The 25,345-nt window shown below is 36.1% G+C and overlaps 1 protein-coding gene across 12 annotated transcripts; it reads right to left on the bottom strand.

Moving 5' to 3' along the window:
* Positions 1–1,585: 1,585 nt before the first annotated feature.
* On the bottom strand, positions 1,586–23,413 carry LOC114283274 (histone-lysine N-methyltransferase SUVR5). 12 transcript variants are annotated; one of them, XM_028226092.2, is made up of 13 exons: positions 22,972–23,413; positions 22,029–22,140; positions 18,820–19,372; positions 14,792–15,094; positions 14,561–14,704; positions 10,760–10,870; positions 6,830–9,643; positions 6,392–6,553; positions 5,762–5,878; positions 5,590–5,693; positions 5,352–5,489; positions 2,529–2,616; positions 1,586–2,137 (listed from the first exon to the last, which is right to left on the bottom strand). In XM_028226092.2, the coding sequence occupies exons 3-13, from the start codon at positions 19,300–19,302 to the stop codon at positions 2,030–2,032; spliced, it is 4,572 nt and encodes a 1,523-aa protein (XP_028081893.1). In that variant the 5' UTR covers positions 19,303–19,372; positions 22,029–22,140; positions 22,972–23,413; the 3' UTR covers positions 1,586–2,029. The 12 variants fall into 12 exon arrangements, with proteins under 12 accessions (XP_028081893.1, XP_028081913.1, XP_082752860.1 ...); XM_028226112.2 differs by having other exon boundaries at positions 14,594–14,704; positions 22,972–23,391; XM_082896734.1 differs by having other exon boundaries at positions 14,594–14,704; positions 18,820–19,318; positions 22,972–23,365.
* Positions 23,414–25,345: the final 1,932 nt, after the last annotated feature.

Raw genomic sequence — 25,345 nt, 5'->3', positions numbered from 1 at the left:
TCTATTAGGATCAAAACATGTTGTATCGGAGTGTTTTTGTCATTCCTAATCAGAACACGGATATGTTTAGTCCTAAGTAATTTAAAGGTAGTGAATTAGTTTTTTTGAATCTGTAATTGTATTATGTTAATATGTCATATCAAAAAAAAAATTACAAAAATACAAAATGTATAGAAACATTCAAGTATTTTTTATTTATTTTTTTGTTCACAAGTTATATTTCATGAAACTAATCTCTAATTAATGAAATAATTTATAAAAATATTTAATTTTAATCCAAGTTCATTTATCCAATTTTTTTATTAAAAAAAAAAACTAAATCCTATTATTTATTTATTTATTTTTGGTTACAAGATTGACTCTGAATAGGAGATACTATTTAAATTGCTAGGGCACCCTCATTGTGGGGTGTGGGGAAACGAAAATATAACCTTAAATGAAGGGAAAAAAAAGAAGATGTTAACCTCAAAATTTTATTTTATATATTTTTTATTCAATTGATAGAGATTATAGAAAAAACTTAAATATGTCATCACACTTCTGAGTAGAAATAATATTAAAATATATAACTAATCATTTAAACTTTTTTCATGGCAATTAAATGATAAGTTTGACATGATTGAAAAAAGATAAAAAGTCACTATCCTATTTAAGTCACATTATCTTATTTAAGTCATATCACCTCTCTAACACATCACTTCAAACCCAACCCAAACTCAACCCATATTTCATAAAAAGTCAAAAAGTACACTTACTTAGTCTTCCCAAACTAGGCCTTACATGGATCCCAATATTTGTCAAACTCTCCTAAAATTTAAAAGGGCTAAAAAAAAAAGTGTAGTGGAAATCCATTAAGTGTAGGATTTCTTTTGACTTTAGCTTTGCTTTTTCTTGGCACATTATTTAAAGTAATGGGGACCGTGGGTTGCTGTGTAAGTGCAATAATGCAGCCAGTGCAGCTAAGATATGATGCTCAATCATCAAAAAGAAATACACGTTTTCATCATCAATCTTAATGCTACTACCCAAATAAAACAGCACCATACTCAATAGAGAGAGAGGGAGAGAGAGAGAGAGAGAAAAGGTGATGGGTTATGCTGTAATATTTGGTCCACCACCATGGCATAAGCATCTTTGGATCTCCTCATGTGTTAGGTCGTGTGCATTTGATTCCATGAATGATAATATCAATACAAGCTGCTAATTAAGCATATTTTGCCATGTTGGTTCAATCATGTCTTCACCCACAGTTAGAATTACGATCTCTTGGCTACTTTCTCCTTACAAGTCAAAAAAATGGCATGGCGATAAATAATTGGAATTGAGGAATCCCATGTTGGTTGCTGGCAAAGAGTATATCCAACGGCTCCAAACCAAAATTCAAAACGTAGCATAACCTTAAAACCTAAGCAATATGTCCAATAAGCACCCCAGATGGAATAAAAATGGAAACACCTCACTTAGAGAATTTGCGATCAATAGAAATCAAAAATTAAATTAAAATTCTCAAACAATACACAAGTATCCCAATAACACGAGGGAATCAAGCATCATAATGGTTGCTGATAAATGGTAGAACCAAAAATAATGGGTGAAAAAAGCTTCTAGCGCTATAAATTAAGACTATCTTGAACATTGGAAATTTAAAACCTCCATTACAATACTACCTAAGAAATATGTGGCATAGACCCATCTACAATTTCAGAAAACTCGATCAGATTCAACTCCAACAAGTATAAAATTAACGAAAAGGCTTAAATTTGTTCTCTTGCAAGTATGATGTACAAACTAAAGAACACGGGCACACTCTAATCAAAAGAAAAGACACACTTACAGCATGTCTGAAGCCTAAGAGGTGTTACCGCTTATGAACCATGCTGCCTCATCACAAATTGTACTACTTGAAGAGCAAGAGATATGAGACATCACATTGTTCCTTTCAGACCTTTTTAGTCTCATCTCGGAATCTCCCATTGCCATCGTCTATTTATTTTTGAAAGACCACCAGGACATAAAATTCATTAAAGATTCAATGAAGCCGGCCCCTGCAATTGGGAGCTCCACAGTGGCACGGACATCCTTCTCCAAGCAATAGCTTGTATCGGTAATCATATGTTAGTTCTTCACCCGCATCTATCTGCTCACATAATTTTATTTATTTATTTATTTATTATTTTTTTCCCCCATAAAGCAGTCAACATTAGATGCAAACTACTAAATGACAACAGATTCAATGGTAGTGTCAATATCATAAAAAAAAAATGGCATAAACTTTTTTAGTAGACCAGGTAAGATGTCAGGACCATCCATTAGATGGTCCTATACAGGTGATCTATTTTTTTTCTTTTACTTTCTTTCATTTTGTTGAGTTGTTTTACCCAGCAGTTTATCATGAGAAACATTTCCAACTCCCACAACAGGGGTACTCATCTAGGGAAGCATGATGGACCACATAATTGAACCTCCCATCTTCCTATGTTTATAACCTACGGATGGTCAATAAGTTAGGAAAGGGGGATAACACTTACATCTCGACTTGCATAGAGACCAATGTGCGCAAGCTGACTATCCATGCTTTCCACAAGAACTTGGTGATTCACAAGATTCGGTGAGCAGCTACATTACAATGGAAAACAAAAGTCAATAGGCATTCAAATTAACTTCAATAGAGCCTCAAACCCAACATAAATCTTTATCACTACCATCTCTCTGCATTCTGAGGAAACTGTTAAACAAAATAATTCCCAAAATAAAAAAACTACACATGTTGAATAATAATAAGAAATGCCAATCTTTGAACATTTTTTTAAAATCACGTTCTTGAATGGGTCCGCATTCAACTACCTCAAATTTCACAAAAGAATCAATTAAAAATATCATCTAATTACAATGAAGAATACTTTGAGCCCTTTAACGCTATGTTTGGTTAGAGGATTTGGGAATGAATTTGGAAAGGGAAGGGGAAAGGGAAAAGGTGTGAAACTAGGTGAAATGTAGGTATATTTTATTCACATTTTACTTATGTTTTCCCTTTTCCTTTCCCTTTCCCTTTTCCTTTCCAAATCCCCAAACCAAACATAGCGTTAGGAAGTATGAACACCACCTCAACTACGCATCAATTTTTGAAGAGACAGTCAAATTTAAGACGCATTAACAAAGCCAATGTATTTCACTTTCATTATACTGCGTATTCATCTCACACACTCCAATTTTTTTGTTATAAATAAAAAAAGATGAGACAAATTTGAATAAGAAACAGTCTTAATTTGCAAGTAACTCTTTGAAGGTTCATAGCCAAGTTGTACCCTCTATTTGTTCATAATAGAGCAAAAGATAACTGGCAGCTCATGTGGGAAGAAACAGTTGTGCTTACATCTTTAGGACACTGCCTTTTAAAATTATTGCTTTTATAGCTTCTGAAAACATTTGATAGGCTCAACCAAATGCTGCCTTAACTTCTCCTATTTTTAAATTCTAGGTGGCAGGTGATCCTATATGACTCGTGAAAGTGTATGAATACGCAGCCAAGCAACTAAAGAAGTTGGGGTATCTAAATAGCCACGCCATGTGGCAACCAGCCCAGTGCCACATCATCTCCCAGACAAACCATTGGAGTCATGAGCGCCTAAGAGGGGCAGATGAACCACCATAGTAGCCTGGCCAGCTAACGTGCTTGACACCTTAGGAATGAGGCATGGCGCCACAAAACGCATCAAAGCATACAGTACTCTGAGGCATGGCCCAGGGTATCACTTGGTTGGACCGAGGCATCTCCGCTCAGCGAATCCCGCTCAATGGCAACATGGCTCGATGCGCCTTGTCTCGGCCAAGGGACTCCTCACCAGGCCATGATTCCTATGCGCCTTGTTCGCCATTTCTCCAACAACTTCACCTACATGATTCAAGGCACTTCCAACACTATTATTAGAGTCACCTAGGTTGGGAGAAGAAACTAGGAACCCATTTACTCGGGACCAATAGAGCTATATGGCTTGAATCGAGGAATCCCCACCTTGACCAGTCTTATAGAAAGAGAAAGGCTTTGACCAAGACATGATATCTCGGAGAACGTACTGTAGCTACCTCCACAACTCCCACGATTTTTTTTTTTGGTTGATAAATGAGCCTCCACAACTCCCATGATACAAACCCCAAGGTCTTAGAACTTGTAAGTAGTTGAGATACCTCCATCTTGTCAAACCAAGGAGGGTAAGCCACCTATCCGGAGGTGAACTGGCCTCCATGATTCGACCACATATATGAGGAGGCCTCCAAGCATGCGTGAATCATCATCATCAGTCCTCAGACCAGTGTTTTAAAAGGCGCCGCTAAGCGCGTGCTTAGGCGCAAGGCGCACTTGAGGCGCCTTAGACAGCTTGAGGCGAGGGGCAATAGGAAAGGCGCGCTTGAGGCGCGTGCCTTAGGCTTAGGCGCATGCCTCATGCGCTTCATTTAAATTTTTGCTCCATCCTTATTCTTTGTGTGTGTAACATATGGAATTACAACCCCTTTACTATAAAATGTAAACACATGCTTTGAATTACAATTTTCATATCAAAAAAAGCTCTAGGCATTAAGCAAAATCTCTGGGATTGCAAGATGGATATATGGTTTTTGGGATTCCTTTCAATGTAGTAAATTACAATAGTTTCGGGCCACTGATTGAAGCTATTGGGCAATTTGGTCCTGATTTAAAATTAAAACCACTAAGATATTATATGGTGTGAGTTCCTTATCTAAAAAAAGAAATGAATCACATTAATAAATTGATAAAGAACGATAAATAGTATAAGGGCAAAGTAAGATCGAATGTTATTTTTGAGAAAATTTTGAAACGTTAAATGTTATTTTTCATGATTTTTGAAATATTGAATGTCGTTCTTTTTTTTTCTTTTTTCTTTTTAAATTCTAAGAATATTTGTTTTATGTTAAAAACTTCGCCTATATTAATATTTTGGTTATCTTCAACAACTTGCGCCTCACTTCAATGAGGCGCGCACTTCGCCTTGCGCCTCACGCTTAAGCTCCAGGAGACCTTAGCGCCTCAATGCGCCTAGAGCTTTTTAAAACACTGCTCAGACATCTCCTTCACCTCCAGCGAGTGCCAGTTCTCTCCACTACCATCCTCTCTCTCACTAATATCACCCAAGTTCTCACCGCCACCACCTCTGCTGCTCTCCCGTCATCTTAGAGCTCATTATCTTCCCAAAAGGTCCCACCAGGACACCTCACCATCAATCATCCACAGAATTTTCTGAACCACAGTACCTTAGATAGTAACACTAAGTACTCCCTCACAAGTGGTTGACATACTGCAAAACATTTCCATGTAACACCAAGTACTCCCTCACCTGTGGTTGATATACCGTGAAACATTTCCATAATTCATGACGTCAATCACATATGGGACCTGCCCTTCAATCAATCTGCTCATGTCATTAATGTGTGCATCAATGTCATAGAAATATCCCCAACCGTCTCCTCCATAACTGAAAAGCCAAAACAGTCAATTAAAATCCATAAGAAATAAATAATAAATGAGTAAACTCCAACAAAAATTGCAGATCAAAAGGTCTTTCAAACATAAACCTATTGCGCCTCTTGTTTGCTTCCTGCTCATCTATAACCTCCCCAATGTACTCACATACAAATGTACCATGCAGAATTGCTTCTCCTGCCCTGACTGCCCAACCCTGTAAATCAACAAGGCATGACATTGATCTCAGACTCATAAGCACCATAAATAAAATAAGAATGTTACCTTTTTCTCAGTTTTGAAGACTTCTAATCTAACTTGTACACCATTCTGCAAAACCCTATTCTGACAGGATCTACTGCAGCTGCATGTGTGATTGCACTCATAGACCAAGTAACCCTCCTGTATAAAGGGTAATATAATTCAAGTAACTGATACAGGCTTAACCCATAAAAAAATAAAAATAAAACAGTTGAAAGTTGTATTCATCAAAAAACAGGGGGAACAGCCCTATTTCCGTGTCATCTAGCACTATTGAAGCTCCCAACATAAGATATTAATAACATTCTTTTACATGCTTTGAACAGAAATATATTCCAAGATGATTAAAAATTACAAGAATCAGTGTTATTATAAATCTCTGCTGTATGGAGCCTGAAATGGATAATGTCATACAAGCCAGGGATTGGCAATGGTAGAGAAAACTGCATTTTTCTAACTGATACTAAGTTAAACAAGTACAGGATGACAAAGATATGCTGTTTCTAAAAGTGCATATCTGTTTCAGTCTGTCAGATATTATTTTGATTATATGCACATCTATATATCTGGAAGCACAGGTAGTTGTTGTAAAACAAAATTATCATAAAAAGAAGGATGTTACTTGTAACAGACAATGAGAACAATTTAAATTACCTCCAAAATTATCCGACCTTTCTCATCATACGGGAATCTGCCATGCATGGGCTTGCCATGTATATCCTTTGCATCTTCATAGTCATTATCAAAAAGGTACACATGATCACAGGTTGCAGTAGAGCATGTTGAATGCATGCAAGCACACCCCAACTGCAAACTCTGGACAGGAAAATGCGACCAGAAAAATAAATGATATCATCTTACTTGGGCGTGTACTCAAAGAAAGATGGCGAGAGGACACTCTCAAGCTAGGTGCAAATGGTTTATTTAACAAGAGAATCAACCCCACATTCAAATGGTTGGGTGATAGGGTAGGGAGATGTAAAACATGGATATAATTATTAATTAGTCTAAATCAAGCTAATTTGCACAAAACTAAAATAAGCTAGATCAAGGTGGTTTAAACAGGGACTCAAATAAGCAGTGTGACAATACCTCTGCTTCAAGAGAAAGGGATGGATCAAGCAATGGTTTCCTGACATAAGTAAAGCTCTCCCAAGGCATAGAGTATGCAGTTATTTGTCCATCAGAACTATCTCGAGCGGTGCGAAGGGAATCCAAAAGATTTTCATCCACTACACAGATTATTGGAACTGATTCCTGTCCAAAGCTTATGTCATCACACAAGATGAAGGTTTTCAGCATGGAACTCCGTTTAAAATGCCGGGAATCAATAACACAGTGGCACTCATCCATCTCCCACTCATTGTTCATAGGATCTTCTGGAAGTGCAGATCTCAGTCCTGCTACATTCTCAGAGAGAGGCATCAAGGAAGACGCCAGATGTGAGTTTGTCACTGGTTTGCATCCTTTAGGACAAATAAAACCCTCTTTATGCCACTCCACAAGAATATTATGCTCACTACAAAGTTTGGCTGCCTTCAGGTACACACGTTCAGGCAATAGTCCATATTTCTCCTCCAATGAGGCTTGGAGGCATACTTTGCAGCATGCAGAGCGAGCAATAGATAAAATTTCAAGGTTACTTGGGCGTGGTTTTGTTTTCTGAATCTCAGAAAACAATATATTTGCGACAACTGAGCATTGAGATTCTGCCAATCTACCAAGACTTCCTGCCTCAGTTACATGAGATTGCAGTTTCATTTCCCCAGTGCTAACTGCATTTGATGCCTGGATGTGTTTCTTCATACTTGCACTGCCCCTGTTCCTAATACGATATGACGCTGATCCTAGACCTTTTCTAAATCTAGGACGGGTTAGTCTCCCTGATTTTAATCTATAAGCATAAAAACGGATACCCCTCTTTGAGGGGCGATGGCTAACAGAATTTGGCCCCATATGAGCAGCTTGATGGTGACGGCCTAGGTCAGGTAGCAAATCAAACTTCAACCCACAAAACCTACAAACAAACTTTCGAAAACCACCTTGACTCCCTGAGTTCTTATTATCTACAGATATTGAATTACCCAGCTCAAGTTTCTGCACAGAATCTTCACCCGCAGAGAGGTTATGCTGTTCAGCAACATCTGACAGCCTGAAATTAGCAGGATGAACAGAGAGCACATGCAACCATAACTGCTCAGGATTCCCAAAATGGCCACTACAAGGAATACACTGGAAAAGCATGCATTGTTCAACAAATTCCACATGATGCCTATCCTGCACATGTGTTTCAAGAACCTTCTTGTTAGTAAAAGAATCAAGGCAGATGGCACAAGCATAACCTCTAAACAGCCATTGTGCTTCTTTTTTATGATTGTCCATCCAGTGCGTGCCAAGCGTTTGGTCATTCAAAAGCTTTTCAGAGCAAATTTTGCACTTGATGGTATTTTGTATGTCATGTTCACTATCAGTAGCCACCGGAACCAGAACTGCTTCTTTGACATAAGAGGAAACTTGTGTATCTTGGTCAGCATTAAAGCCCCAGAGTCTCCTCAATCTCTCTATTTCACTGCAAACCAACTTCATCAAAAATTCCCCAACACTAACATCTTTAGAAGCTTCAGAAATGGCCCACTGAAGTTGGATTTCCTTAGGAACTGGGTTTCTCAGAGATAGGATACTTTTGAAGAGTCTGTAGAACAGCTCACACGCTTGATGTAAATGCAATTTTTGCTCCCGAGAGTGGCAATCCTTCAAAAGATCTATAAACACTTCTTTTGTAATTATCCTGCTCTTCCCATTCCTTGCACGTTTAAGCCAGCTTGGTAAGTGTTTTTCACAATACAGGGAATGCTTCTTTGGACTTTCCAGACAAGGATGACTGCCATCCAAGGGAAACGAGCCTATGCAGTGCAGCACCTCAGTGCTGTCATATTCGTTCCTGGAATGCCCAGGCATCTCAATTAACCTCCTTTCATTGGAGGCTTCTCCACCCAAAACTGAGATTGGATCCACTTGGAGGGGTGTTTCAACTTCTTCCACCAATACAATGTCTCTACAATTTGTCATCCCTAATCTGTTTACAATCTCCTCATGCTTTCTCTTAAGCTTATCGGGCAAACTCGAGGCTATATTCATATCATCATGGGGTCTATGTTTCTTGCAGAAAGTAGAACCATATAGAGAACGATGCTTGCATTTAGTACCAAGAGTAGTGGTACCTTCACACATTGGTGAATCAACTGGGGAAGTTGCCACTGCTTTTGCAGCATTGCCAACGAAACGAGACGCCAAATGCACACAACAGTAAACATCACCATCATTTGCCCACCGTACACATTGCCTTCCCTTAGCTTCAATGAAAGCTATGCACTGCCGATTCTTAACACCAGGGTCCAAGGATTTCCTATCCACCCCTCCATTCACAGGTGTCATATCCACATCTTTAGTATGAATAACTTCAGAATTTCCAGCTTCAACTACAATCTCACCCCATCTATCAGCCAAACTACCAGCAGAGTCTTTAATTGCAGTGCCCTCCAAATCCTCACTAGGAGGCTCGGATTCTAGTGTATGGGTATTTCCAATACTTCGACCATCGAAAAATCCGGCATCAATCTCAACAGATATAGCCTGTTGTGAACCATGGGTGTCAACCTGGGAGGTATGTGACTCAGCACGACGAACTTCAAGCTTAGGTCTCTTCCTGCTAAGTTGAAGTCCCGCAGTCAAAGGACTATCCTTAGTCCGCTGCTCCATGTCTCCACCACTAGGTAGTGGATGCGATGTTGAAAACCATTTCATAACTTCATGTTTCCAGTTCTTCATTTCAGAAACCAGCTCGGGCTGCACTGCTACATCTAAGAGTAAGCTGACTTCATCCCACATAATAGAATCAAACAATTCCTGAATCCGAAAGGAACATGCATCAGCAATATGGAAAAAACAGCTCAAATTTTACAATAAGGATCAATTTTTTGTTACAGGTATAACGACTTGGTTAGTTGTAGCATTTCATCCTATTTCTAACTCAAGCTACTCAGCAAAACAACAAAACTGTCCCATAAATAAAGTGATGCATTGTAATTTCCAAAAACTAGTTACAAGTGTTCTAATACAAACTTCCATGAGTTGGACACACTGCACATCAAGCAACAGCCATATCCAAACTCATTCTAGGCATACAAACCAAGCTTAGGTTAGGTTGGGTTGGATTCAACTTGGCAGCTTTGTCAAGTCAAATAATAAATGCTTCAATTTAAAAATAAAAATAAAAATAAAAATAAAAATAAAACAAAAAAAATTGGAAATCTCTAAAGCAACATCCACTCATAAAATCAACAATTAGATAACCCTGACCAAAATAAGGCATCGCTAGAATTTAAACAACTACTGGGTAGGGAAAGAAAAGAGGTAGAAGTAAGTAAAAATCAAGTTAAAAATCAAATAAATAACTACACACAAAGTCATATAATATGTCACGTATGTAAATGGAATATTATATGGCCAAGGTTTAACCAATCGTATATTGGTATTTAAAAAATATGGGCCAGTGATGCCAATAGTGACGGAAGTGAAGGTGGTGATGTGATTATGTTACAATGGTGGTGGCAGTCACTCTAAATCGGCTCCAGCAGAGGAGATCGCTTAATAGAGTAGAGATGCTTCAGCAATGGAACAGTAGTAGAGCATGGCAAAAGAGAATGCTTGTACTCAATAAAAAAATAAAATAAAATAAAATAATTAGCTTTCATCAAAGAATAACTTCCTTTTTAATTTTATAATGTATGTTGTGCAGTCTTACGCATACTCTACAGTTACCTAACACATGCATGGGCTTATCAAAACATGCAAATGCAAAGCATAATTGTCAGAAATTGGAATCTGAAAAATAACTACTGGTTGGTTGTTTGGAATATCAAATGAAAGCAGAAATTTAAAGACAACAAAGAAAGAGACCAAATGCTCCATCAAATTTAATAGAGTGGGTAAATCAATAAGCAGCCAAATCAGGGGATGTACCTCCCTCAGCATTTCAACAGACTCAGCACTATTTGCATTTTGACATTGTTGTACCCAAGAATGGAAAGAATGTTGAAGCCAGTCAGAATTTAAACAGCACTGCAGTATCAGCTGCGAAATAAAACAAAGTGTTACCTCAACATTGACCAGAACTTAGTAGGGAAAGATCCCATGTAAATTACGTATAGAATTGGAATTTCATAGTCAACATAGTCCAAGACATTTATGAATAGCAGAATTGGAATATGCAGTATCCAAGACACATATGCAAGCTACATACACCTTGTGGTTGAAAGAAAATGCTACCTTAGCTCCCACTCCTGATAATCCTGTTTTTGTTTTCTTTCTTTAAGTTACTGCTTCTAACAACTAAACAAATGCAGTAACTGAATTCCACTTAATTAAACAGTAGATGCGTTTATAACACAAGCAGTTGAACACATTTGCTTCTGCATGGATAAAAGATGCTTTCATCATCATATATCACTCATTTGAAAAATAATTTTATCAGTAATACCATGATGCAACATTTAAGATAGACAGTGTGGTTAACAAAAGGTAAAAGATTTAATTAAAATCTACAGACCCACACACATTGTGCAGTAGTGGACAGATTTTTTTTTTCCTTTTTTTTTTTTCTTTCTTTCTTTTTCTTTTCTTTTTTTTTTTTTTTTTTTTTTTTGGAGGGGGCCGTTGTGCAGAAAAAATCACAATTATTCAAACAGAGGTTGGTTCAAACTTAAATGGAGTCGACAATTTTCTTATACCTCACCAGAAAATTACTAAATCTAAGAAACCACAATGAAAGGCACTACATCACTCTGGCTGCATCAAAATTCTTATCCCAAATGTGAAGAACTCTCAAATGCCTTTGTTCTCAATGTTGCACCATTTGATTAAACTAGAATTATCTAGTCCCGTAATGAAATCAACTATATGTGTAAGCATCAATGACTATATATTTGCATATACATTCCAATTTTTGCCCTTAATAATGCGTCATTAGGCTATTTACTTCACATTCTTACCTTTCATTGTAATAACAATAAATGATATTTACATTAGTTCTATCAAAATGTGTGCATGTATCCTTTTCCATTCTTGCAATTATATTATTGCCACCATCTTCAGAGTATTTATTTATTTTTATTTTTTTTTTGGATAAATACACCAACTTCAGAGTATTAAAAGATGAAACATTAATTTATTCTATTTCTATTTTCTATTTACATATAACATTACTTAAGAAATAATGATCTTTATGTTAATCAGGTTATTTTTCTTCATCAATCCTTTGCGTCACTCAAGGCCTGCAACTTCTTGCAGATTCCACATATACATGTGCATTTCCCACTAAATTGTTCTATACATCATGCAAAACATATGAAATTAACATGAAAAAAAAAAATGGAAGCATGAGATTCAGCACGGAGAAAAATGAAATTTCAGCTGAAACAGCAACTTAAATAGAGGATCTAAGAGTACCTATCTGATACTCTTAACGATATCCAAATGCAACAAACAAGTAAAATGTGTGACAATTAATTTAACAAATGAAATAAAAAATAAAAAAAAGAATAAGTATCTGAGTTAATCTCAACAAATTAATGAAACAAAATGAAAAAGAAATCATTAAAACTCAACAAATGCCTTCATCTTAAACATTTAATAAAAAGAAGCAAGGAAATTGGTTCCTATGATGAGAAAACAGGCGATAAAGGAATACAGCATCCATTAAAACTATGGAAAAATCTGATTGGAACTGAGTCTGCTAAAAATTATTATTATTCTCCAGTCAACCTTTGTAAGCCATAATATTTTATGCAAGTCATATTTAAAGTAAGACACAATTAGTATATTTAATGTAAGACAATTAGTATTAGAAAATAATTATTTCTATAACAATCATGTAAAGGGACCACTGGTTAAGTGGTTAAAATTCGGCCTAATAGTAATAACCTTGAGGTTGTGGTTTCGAATCTCAGGACAGCCATTTGGTTCATAATTGTCAAAATTTAGGTCTTAAGCAATCCACCCCTCTTAGACCCCATTAATGGGAACCTAAGAAGCACGGACACTTCTAAAAAAGTAACATATCCGTGTCGTGTCCATGTCAGACACCGACACTCTTTGGACACTTTCCCGACACGTGTCCGACACTCTTTATAACGTGTCCTATCTTTTAAAGACCCGGACACTCTTTGGACACTTGGAGGACACACGTGTAAATCTCTTAAACACACATGTTTATCAATTAGACACGTGAAACAAATTATAAGTTTGAACAAAACAACTTAAGATACAATAATAAAACAAAAATCATATAAATTTATAAGGATTAATGTCATATTACATTTTTTTATTGTTTTTGAATGATATATTCATATATATAACATATAATAAATATATAAAATTATATATTTCATGCGTGTCCCCCGCGTGTCGTGTCCTACATTTTTTGAAAATTATCGTGTCGGCTTGTCCGTGTCATGTCACGTGTCCGTGTCCATGCTTCTTAGATGGGAACTAAACTTTAAACGTGTTTAAAAAAAAAATCCCCACAAGGCCTTCATCTCAACTACTTACGTGTTAGCTAAATGCATCCTTAATCTCCTGTCAGCCTTTACATAGTCCTACTTTCTTATGACTCATATGATAAAATACATAATTTTTATTGAAATTTTAAAAAGCTTTTTTCAATTTATTGAAATTTAGAAAAATTCCAGACCTAATTTCATGGATTTGAAAATTTCACTTCTCACATTATGTCAGAAACTTAGTTGCACACGAAGTGGGGCTGAACAGAGGCAGCAGAATGGGGGCATGCAAAAGCGTATAAGGTTGGAAATGCCTAGGAGAGCAATTATGTATTATATAGATAAATATACTATAAGAAATGGTTTTTTCTTAATTATAATATAAACACTAATTACTAAATGTCTACAGTAATATCAGCATAACAAGTTCTCATTACAAGAGTAACAATTGAACACTAATAACACATTTTTCCTCCTCGGTCCTCATACCCCAAATTGAAAGATCTATCAAAAAAACCTCATCCTTTAATTTCTAAGAGGAAAACCAAAATCTTGGATAAAAGTCTATTCTCTACAAATAAATATTTGTTCTCTGCATATTTTCTTTTGTATTGGTAGTATTTCTTTTGTTTTTTTGGGATTCATATGTTTGAGAGCGGTCCAATCCCAGTTGGAACTGCAATTCTATCTCGACGGGAATGCTATTCTAACTTGATTTATGCTTCCCAGTTGGAACTGCAATTCTATCTCGGCAGGAATGCTATTCTAACTTGATTCATGCTCTAAACAGCAGAATCACGGTTCTAGAGCAGAAACATCATCCTCAGTAAACAATTCCTGCAACTAAGGTGATCAAGCCATAGTTATGCAGCATAGAGGATTATAATTTTCCCTCTATCCGTTGCACGCGCATTCCCCTTCGACCTCAGTACTCCATCACCGTCCATTGTCAAGAAACTTCATTATGAGGATTCACCCCAATGCACACATTTGCTTTAGTATTTCAATACCAGATACTGCTGGCAAGTTTTTCTGAAAGTATCTATAAGGCATATAAAGGTAGATAGAAACTAAAGAAGTATAAATTCTCCCAATAAAATGGGATTTAAACTACATACTAAATAAGGAAACACATTTGATGCTAGCAATATTCGAGTAATGAAAATCAAACAAAGATGGCGAACATATCAATCTTATGATTATCAATTGGAAAAAATAAAAGTAAGTGAAGAAAACAGAAAAGAACACATGTTCACATTTTTACTTTTCTATCATTTAGCAATAGAGAGGGAGTTACACTCTGAAGTTTCAGAAGCATCCTTCCAAGATCAGAATAACACTTGCACTGGGAAGCCTCCATTGCGAATTCCTCCCAAACCATCACACTGCGAGCAGTCTCTACCAGAGCCTAAATATGTTTGGAGGATCTCGATTAAAAACGGATTCAAGATTAGGAATAGGAAAAATAAATAAAAAAGAATCACCAATCAAACACCTTGGTATGTAACTGGTCAATAATATTTAGCATGCCAACAGCCAGCTTTTGCATGATAAACCGGTGGGCAAGAGTCAAATCTTTCACCAGTTTCACTCCAACTTTGTGGGTCTTATATGCAATGGGCTCCGGAAATTCATTAATTGGACGGACAAGTAGCACATCTGCCCAAGAGTAATTTCTTGTGCGTGGAAAAAATATCACAAGATACTTTTTCCTGTCATGAGTTGGTTTTGCTTTCACTGTTGACAATGGCCAGTCTACCCTGGCACATCTGATTCCTGCTTGCCACTTCCCTCTCCACTATACTTGGAAAAACAGGAAGAGAAGAACACAGAAATAAAATCAGCACTTGTATTCATAAGTTACTGCGATCAAAAATTTTATGCAAAAGCTTAAAGTGATATTGTTTACAGGCAGTAACAACAGAAAAATAAAAGCACCGATACAAAAGAACATAGTAATACAGACATGAGAGTTGATCTGATTTTCTGGAATTAGACCACCTTTCAGACCATCTAATTCAGCGGATATCAAAACTGTTAGAATTTACCATAAACCTACCACCACTACCACCTCACCTACTCCACTAAACCTAACCCACTACACCACTACCACCTCCACTTCACCTACTCTCCACCTACTCCCAAACACACTCCTATATAATAGAAATCCTTGTAATTGTAATATAGAGAACACATCAATATCAATCAATAATACAGTATTTTTTAACATGGTATCAGAGCAGGTTTACAACCTAATATTCTCGCTTCACCGGCAGGCGGCAATCTCACCTTAGCCGCCCGCCGGACCTCAATCTAGTCCACTACAATTTTCTACACATATCTTGAAATTTCTTCGAGCCCACCACCTTCAATAAAACCCAGGGTCCGACCATCTACAGTCCAAGTCCGCCACTGCAAAGGGCTTTGCCGGTGATGCTTGTGCTTGGAGACGCTAGGGGAAAGAATTGGACACTGGGTTGCCTTTTCTTGTCCTGCTTTACTGACTTCGCTGTTGAATACATGCGTTTCAGCTCTCTAATTTTATCTGCCCTCTCTTCTGCCCTGAGTTCTTCCTTAGAAGGTTCCTTTTCATATGAATCTGACCCTGCAACTATTGGTTCCAATCTAAATATCTTGTTGGAGGCAATAGGGACAATCTTCAGTGTCTGAGACTCCTTATCAAGAACCCCAAGAGCATAATTACAAAGCTGAGGAGCCGTGTTCGTACCGACGAAATTGACTTGCGACCCATTCGGGCTGACGACGAGTTGCAACCTCTTGGTCCGATTCTCGTGCCTGAAAACCCTAACCTTGGGTTGCTCCTGTGTCGATGATTCTTCTTTGAGAGGATCGAATCCAGAAGGAAAGTAACCGACGAGAGGGGCGATCTTGTCGGGATGTTCACTGAAAGTTTCGATCTTCTTCACATGAATGTTCTCTTCTTCTTCTTCATCTTCTTCAATTGTTGTCTCTGGTTTAACTTCTTCCGAAGACTCTTTGGCTTTGTACAGCTTCGTCTTTGCCATGGTGTCTCGCTCTCTCTTGATCCGAAGACCCACAAGCTTGGCTTGTTCACTCTGCTGGAGAGTTGTTCAGTGTTGCCTATGCGGGAATAGTGGCATCAGGGATAGCATTCGCTGTACAGATATGGTGTATTGACAGATCTTACCTTTCTTTTCTTTTACTCTCTCTCTCTCTGTCTTTGTTTATTATATTTTCACCCATACCTCTCTTTTTTTCTTCTGCAGCCTTTCCCCTTTTCCACCCACGTTTCCCTTACTTTACAACCAAACCTCTTTCTTTTGTCAGACCCCCCACAATGTGCTGTTGCCCAAACCCATCATTCCTTCCACTAGAGTCTATAGAATATATATATCTCTATATATTTTTTTTCTGATTCCTAAAAAAAAAAAAAAAAAAAGACGAATGAAGAAGCGGAAGAACTGCACACCAAACTTATTTTATTCATGTCGGGGTTCACCCCGATCACCATTTTACATCAAAAAAAAAAAAAAAAAAAAAACAAAACAAAACAAAACAAACCAAAACCAACAGCTTTGTTTTCTTTTCTGCAGCCGGCCACCAATCGACCTCACTTCTTCGCCTATTCCGCAGGTCTTTTCTTCTTGCCTCCGTCTTGGACGGCCCTTGACGGTATTACCTCCGTGCTTCCTAGACCACCAAGCAAGTTGCCTCCTCCTTGCTCCTCCACTACAGCATATGGTGGCCCTCCAAATCGGAACATCACGGTGGCCTTCCGCTTCAGCTCCTTATTTTCTGCTTTCAGCACACTTATCTCTGCTCGCGCATCCTTATACATGCGTTGGAGCAGAGCCAGCTGGGAGTTTAACTGTTGCACCTCATTTGTCCTGCTCTGCAGCCGGTGCGACAAGTTTGTGACCGCAGTCATGGTTTCCGTACATGACTTCAGAGTATACTGATTGGCCTCAATATCAGTTTGCACTGCCATTTTTTGCTCCACCGACCGCATCGGAAAGTTCAACGGAGCAAAACCAGAGGTGTTTGGTTGAGGTTCACTGGCCACCGCACCAGTTATTTCTCTTGTGGACTCGTTCAGTTCTGGAAAGAGCGTGAGCAGACCACGGGAAGAGGAGGCCATGTTCTGGGTAGCTGGACGGGAAGAAGAGGCCATGTTGCTGAGTGTTTCAGAGACGGGTTGGTTACAGAGTATTACAGAGTTTCTCTCTCAGCAAAGGAAGAGTTTTTTCAGCAGATTTTCAGAAGTTTTTTGTCTGCCTCAGCTTCAGCATCAACCTTGGTTAAATAGCCAAGGCAGCCACGCATATCGCGCGCCACTTGACGACAAACGGGCGCGCCAGCCAAGGCACTCACGTGCCTCGCCATCATATCTGGCACGCCTTTTTATGGATTGGGCACGCCTTTTGATGGCACGCCTTTTGAAAGATTGGGCACACCTTTTGAGGGTACGACTTTTTAAGGGTCCGACAAGACTCTGTAAACTGTCCCGACATTGATTCCGGTTAGCTCCTTTATGGGTCCGACAAGACTCTGTAAACTGTCCCGACATAGATTCCGGTTAGTTTCTACAAGGGTCCGACAAGACCCTGTAAACTGTCCCGACATAGATTCCGGTTAGTTTCTACAAGGGTCCGACATGACTCTGTAAACTGTCCCGACATTGATTCCGGTTAGTTTCTACAAGGGTCCAGCAAGGCTCCGTATACTGTCACAACATTGTCTGCTACAACGGTCCGACATGACCCCATAAACTGTCTTCTGCAACGGTCCGACATGACCCCATAAACTGTCTTCTGCAACGGTCCGACATGACCCCATAAACTGTCTTCTACATCGATCTGACACCGCCATCCCGTGTCCTCTACACCGTTATGACATCACCATACAGTGTCCTCTACAACGTTATGACACCCCCATACAGTGTCCTCTACAACGTTATGACACCACCATACAGTGTCCTCTACAACGTTATGACACCACCATCCAGTGTCTTCACCAATGGTCTGACACGACCATACAGTGTCTCCTATCCTCTTTTATTTTTATGTATTTTCTTGTTTTGTTACTCTCTTCAAACTCAAGTTGGTTAGTTTCTATCCTCCTTGAGTTTGCGGGGGCTGTTAGAATTTACCATAAACCTACCACCACTACCACCTCACCTACTCCACTAAACCTAACCCACTACACCACTACCACCTCCACTTCACCTACTCTCCACCTACTCCCAAACACACTCCTATATAATAGGAATCCTTGTAATTGTAATATAGAGAACACATCAATATCAATCAATAATACAGTATTTTTTAACAAAAACCATGTGAAGTTTCCACCTCTTCATCTCTACCTCACCCGCCGTCATTAAATATTTGTAATCAAACCTCAAATCCACAAGGAAAGTACATAGAAGCAACAGCAACCCAGAACTATCAAACTTGTATATGTGCACTACATTAATTAGAGTTATTGATACTGTAAAAGAGACAAGCTAGTAGTCAAAAAAGCAACAATGTTAACACATACCTTGACCCAAACAGCCAAAGGTTCATCATTTTCCAACCACTTGGGTTCTGAAAGAGAAGATTCTCCCTCCTTGATACTTGGAACTCCACTATCAATGGTATCCACTATTAAATCACAGGTCTCAGAGGCCAGGCAAGGTTCTGTGCAAAAATCCTGTCCATTCAAGTTCTCATCCTCAGAATCATGAGAATCACAAGAAAATTTGTGGCCCTCAGCCTCAAATTCAAAATATGAAGCTCCATTATAATGGCCTTCAGAACTTGGCAATTCATCAACAGTCCATTGAGCTTCCCCTTGTCTCTCTTCCTGAGGCCCTTCAACATTTAGCACTAAGTCATTCACTTTAACATCAGCCACTTGAACCTGTTCTCCATGTTCAAGGCAGTTTGATTCTCCGTCATACATGAAAGTTGTTCCTGAATCCTGTTGAGGACAATCAGATTCCCCAACATAATATATGCCAGAACAAGGAAGCACTTCCATAGTCGTGCGCTAAAATCTGTAATGCCATATACTGTTTGTATTATCACTCACCTCCGCTGTTCAAGGAAAGCTTAACCACATGGAAAAGTCAGACTTAACCATTATGCAATAATAAAGGATAAAACTCAACATAGGAGCAGAAAATATGTAATTTGTACTATGTGAAAAGAACCTAATCAATCATCATCTGGTATGTAAACTGTATTTATCATCTGTGTATTCGTACAAGTTTCAAAGTGGTGCTATCTTTACAAACTAATGAAAATACATTCCTGGACCAAAAAATTGTCAAATCATTGGAACCAAACTTTAAAGTTTAAAAATCTACAAAACATGTTCACATTTGGATCTGGCCTTTGTAAATATTTAAACAATCAGAAAGAAATTATCAGAGACATAATGTGCATGCAATTACCAAATCAAACCTGCTGTGGCAGTAGAGCTCCTTCCAATGAGAAACAATGAAATGAAAGATAATAATAGACATTTTGGGCTTTTAGAAATTGTTGGAAAGAGGATAATCTCCCCACCCTTATTAACTTCAGCACCCTTTGATGTCACTTTCATGAGCACCAAAAATGTTTTCCACTTCCTATTAGTCATGCTAATGTTTTGTCAACAAAATCTAAGACAAACCCAGAAATGAACTTGAATATTTATTAAATTAGAACAGCCCATGAGTCCATGTCCGCGACTAATCAATTCCAAGTCCACCCAATTTCAGGATTTTAATCATAAATTAATCAACAACCAGGAAGCACAAATTGGCACCACAGTATCTTCATAAACTTCCAGGTTCAACTACTATGAATAAAAACACAAAATCAAAACACCAGGATTAGGCAATCACTTTCCATTATGAAATTTATTTTTTGAATGCCAGGCATATTAAATTAACTTTGTAGAAGGAGGATGAATAAGTCTCCAAAGTTGCAACTAACAATGTTGAAGAACAAACACTCCAGAAGTGTAAGTACTCAAACCAGATCTCAGTTACTGTCGAAACCAAAGTAAAAAAGGTTTCTAACTATCATGCTGAAAATCCATGATCTGCACCACAAAACATTCATGCCTTTTTATTAAGAATGCATCGTAATATGTTATCATGTTATGTATAATGCAACCACCATCAAACCAAACCAAATAAGAAACAAAAAATAATATTATGTAAAAACAAAAACACACAAAAAAATAAATAAATAAATACAAAAATTAATATTATGTAAATGAAATTCCCTGTTCAATCTGAACAAATCCTTTCAACAACCTATGCTCCTTTACGCCATCTGAAATGATTGCATATGCAAGAAAAAAGTCTTCTTTATTCTAACAAATCATTTATACATATGTATAAATGCAGACTTTTGTGATTATCCCCTGCCATTGTCACAAGATTTTCCAGGCACTTAACAATATCCTAAAAAGTCAATACCAAGTGATTCCCAAACCCAATTTGTCCAGAGGCTTACAAATTTCAAAAGTTACGACAGCTATAAGTACATTTGCATACAGATCTGCACAGAAGTTTGTAGTACATTTAGTTCAACAAGAATGGACTGAACCCATGGTCCCACCAAATAAGGTTCAACCAAATATCAAAATTTCTAAAAACAGGCGAAAATCAATAGACAGAAGAACCGATTTAAATGCCAACAGTAACCAGTGTTGTAGGTCTAAAATAACAAGAACTGTGGTAAAAGAGGAGATTAAAAAATATTTCGCAAGTATATGGTTGCACAAAACGGGAGACACACGGCATAAATTAAGACCACAAAGTGAATCCATGAAGTCAAATGATCAGTTAAAATGCCGGTTAAATTTTTTTCTTCTTTTCCCTTATGTTGATTCTGCCTTATCAATCACTCCTTCCACCAAAATGAAAGGATTGAAGATATATTTGGTGGAGTTATAACTGCACCTTGTGACACTGGCATCATTAAACAGTTGTGCTGAGGAAAAATACATACATTAATTACCAGCTCCATATCTTCATTGGAGACTAGATTTAATTTATGATCACATGCCATTGATTAAAAAAATTATAAATTTATATTAAAAAAAGAAAAAAAAATGCTCGTCTTCATAAATAAATAAATTTAGTGTAAACTACCAATAGGTTCTTATAGTTGGATTTAATTCTCATCAAGTCCTATCGAAAATAAGTCCAAATCAAATTGTCGCTAAAAATAATTTTTTGTAACGATTTTTTGCATGTCGCTAAATATTGACAGTGAGTGATTTTTTTTATCACGATTTTTATAAATTGTCGCTAAAATTTACAATTAGTGACATTTTTTGTAACGAATTTTTCAAACTGTCACTAAAAGTTAGAACTTAGTGACTTTTTTTGTAATAATTTTTTTAAACTGTCTCTAAAACTTATAATTAGTGACATTTTTTATGACAATTTTCAAACTGTCGTTGAAAATTAGCAATTAATGATATTTTTTTAATAGTGTTTGATAAAAAACGTCATTAATTCTTACAAGACCTATTCGATAATATGTCCACCTATTAAGACCTACACGTAAGTCCCCATAAATTTATATTAATAAAAAAAACCACCAAACCAAAAAAAAAAAGGAAAGAATGCTACTAAAAAAAATTCATTGCTTCGGAAAATAAGAAATACAAAACTAGAAGCTTGCTCATATAATCTAAACTTTCAAGGCAGAAACTTTTCCCCTAAACAAGTAAAAAGAAAAAGAATATGTATCTGAATTTACCTAAAGCTGCCAAATTCCTTCCATAAAGACTGCAGTAAATTTAACATCGACCAATTCATCACATAAAACATCAAGTTAACCAACCAAGCTACTGTAAAATGATCAGCTAGCCCTATAAAACAACAGCAAAGAAACACATCTTATAATTAACTCGACATCCCTGAAAATAAATAAATCCTGACACATGCTTAGGTAAAAAAGAAAAGCAAGAAATATAAATAGAAAGAGAAACAAATAGATATATATACACACACACAAGCATGTGGGGTGTGTCAATTGAAAAATCATGGATCAAAACGTCTTGGCATTCCATTACATGCAAAATTGCAACTTTTCTAGAATCTGTGAAAAAATAAATGCAACAATCTCATCCGTCCAAAATCTCAGTTACCCATTTAAGGATCTTTAAATTGCAATGATTAATAACAGGAACCCTAACCCACATGATCAAATTATAAATAAAAATTTTAAAAAAAAAAAATTCATTAAAACCCTACATTATCTTAATTCAGGGGGAATTCAGAAAAGCCAACACGAATCAACAATTAATGGACAGATCATCAACGTGTAAAACAGGGCTAGACCTAAATTCAGGCTGTTGATGACCCAAGAACAAAGAGGTGGGTCCGGATCAAAAAAGTTACCAAACACTGACCCATGTAACCAAAAAAAATCACAATCATCAATATCCTAAGAAACGAGTGAATTAATTAAAACAATTGAATGAGTGAAGGGTATTATCCATGTTTTCTGGTTAATTGTGTGTTTATCTTTTTTGGGTATGACAATTTTGGAGAAGGTGGAGCTAGGTCACACACAGAATATGACTATACAATCAATGTTACATAAAATATATATATTTATATATATATATATATGCAATGGCATACTAAGGAGAGAAAAAAAATACAGATGAGCCTAAGGAGATGGGTATATAATGTACCTGAAGATCAACTTTTTCCCATTGTTGTTGGTATGGAGGTGAAATTGTGGGATGTGGGTGTCTCTAATTTTTTTAATTTCTCTCACTATATATGCCCTAGTAAGTGTGTGATATATATGGGATGTTGTGACTGACCAGATTTTTTTGTATGAGAAAAAGGGGTTTGGGCGTGTCAAGGTCCCCAATATGAAAATTGATAATCAAAAAATTGTAGAGAGAGAATGGTGTGAGAGAGAGACGGTACGTACGAAGGAAGTGGTCTGGTAAAAACAAGGAAAAACCTAATAGAGACTGATTGGTTGTTGGTTTGTAATATAGTATTAGTATTGTATGAATGAGGCTGGGGACGGGGATGAAGTGCCCTTGTTAGTTTGGTGGTAAATTCCGGGTTAAAATTAAGAATTTTATATATAATATTATATTTTATTTTTTAAAGAAATTCGAATATGTAGGCATCTGGCTGGGTTATGATATTCCGTCGGGCTGGTTGACCCCACCGAATTAAAAAGTGGTTCGATGCCACAGTCACCGTCGATTGTGATACAAATATGTTTGATTTTTATTTTTATCAAATCAATGAAAAAATAATAATAATAATAATAATAGCTTTTTATTTATAAATAGTAAATAGTGGAATTAAAAAAGAAAATTTTAAATGAGATTATATAAATCACATTTGTTTAATTAATAATTTTATTATTTTTATAAAATGAGAGAAACCTTCCCATAGGAAAGGCTAGTCCCACCCTTTTGAGAGGATTAGCAATCTAAACGGGACTTCCAATCGCATAATAATTTTCTCAACAAATATATAAATCAAAAAATTATCAATCATTGATAATTTTTAAAAATTATTATAAATTTATAAAAAAAAATTATAATTATAATTATTAATATTTATAATATTTGTCACTTATTTATAATTATTTTTTTATGACACCACTATCTTATTATTTCTCCCTATATACATAAATATTTACTACCATCTAAAAAAAAAAAAAAATTTGCCGATAGATTCCAAACACAAAGTTCAAAATCCATCTAATCCCAAAACAAAAAACTTACACCAATTAGTTTTATATATTTATAATTGTTACCAAAAAATCTTTTTCTTTTTAAATTTAAAAATGCTGCTACATCCCGTCATCGTCGAACTTCCGTCAGACGGTCACTGAAAACTTATCGAAATATTCAGCATCACCGAAAAGTTGCTAAAGTATCACCAAAAATTCATGGGAGTATCGCCAGAGTGTTCTAAACATCACCAGACGTCACTGGAATGTCTAGAATGTTCGTTGGATATCAAAAATATCGTCAAAGACTTATTGGAATGTCTAAAATATTGTTAGGAAAAATAAATAAATTGAGAAATTAGAACAAAAAAATAACAAAATGTACTAAATATTGATAAATTGAAAGAAGAAGAAAAAAACATAATAATAATAATAATAATAAACAGCAACAATGGGAAAAAATATATATATATTATTTTTAATTTTTGTAGGGTTTAAATAAATAATCTCCAATTTTGATCAAATTGAAAAGAAAACTTTGAGACTGTATAATGTCATAATTTCAAAATATGATTCTATTAAGTATTTATTCTTATTAATCAGACTAAAAAATATGTTATGAAATTATAAATTTTTACAGTTCTAAATAAAGTTATGAAACTGTAAAATTTTACAATTCTAAAGAATTATTCATTTTAGAACCAAAAAAATTGAAACTGTAAAATTTTACAATTTTCACCGCCTGTAACTAAAAGTAAAAAACAATTTGTTCATAACTTGACAATTTTCTCCCTTAAAATAGAAAAATAGAAATGTGTAGTACAGAAAAAAGTAAAAAAAAAAATGAGATATTGAAAGAAATAGACAGATATAAAGAGAGACTTGTACTTTGACAATTATTTTTAATTTAGATATAGCAAAAGCTGACGTAAATTTATTCAAATTTGATGTAAATACATTAGATTTGAATAGTTCTACTCATCTTCGTCGCCATCGGTAAGCACGAAGTAAGAAGTCAGTATTCGGTGTTTGCATATGAACCCTAATCAATGGTGGTCGCCGGTAATTGTAGATTAGAAAGAGAAAGATGTTAGACAATCTTCACTGTATTTAAATAAATAAATTCTGTTTGTGTACTAAATAACAAACAGAATACAAAAGAAAAATAGGAAAGGAAAAAGATATTTTGATTACAAAAATCAAACTAAAAAATAAAAAAATAAAACAAGATTTTTATTTTGTTACAAAAATAAAATCAAATCTGATTTAAATAAATAATAATAAAACAAAAAATAAATTAACAACTTACTTGATTAATTTCTTGAACAAACTTTTGATCAAGTCCAGTGTTTAACAATGTG

Source organism: Camellia sinensis, chromosome 1, assembly GCF_055761805.1.
Source record: "Camellia sinensis isolate YWXY chromosome 1, ASM5576180v1, whole genome shotgun sequence".
Classification (NCBI taxonomy): Eukaryota; Viridiplantae; Streptophyta; class Magnoliopsida; order Ericales; family Theaceae; genus Camellia; species Camellia sinensis.
Note: the sequence above shows the minus strand (reverse complement) of the source record. Positions and strands in the feature narration are given on the sequence as shown.

Excerpts from the sequence above, each read along its gene's own strand:
- LOC114283274 (XM_028226092.2), bottom strand. The coding sequence starts at position 19,302 with ATGGAAGTGCTTCCTTGTTCTGGCATATATTATGTTGGGGAATCTGAT. Across the intron at positions 14,705-14,791 it reads TTGACCAGTTACATACCAAG|GCTCTGGTAGAGACTGCTCG; the intron begins GTGTTTGATTGG and ends AAACATATTTAG. Across the intron at positions 5,490-5,589 it reads GCAAACAAGAGGCGCAATAG|TTATGGAGGAGACGGTTGGG; the intron begins GTTTATGTTTGA and ends TTGGCTTTTCAG.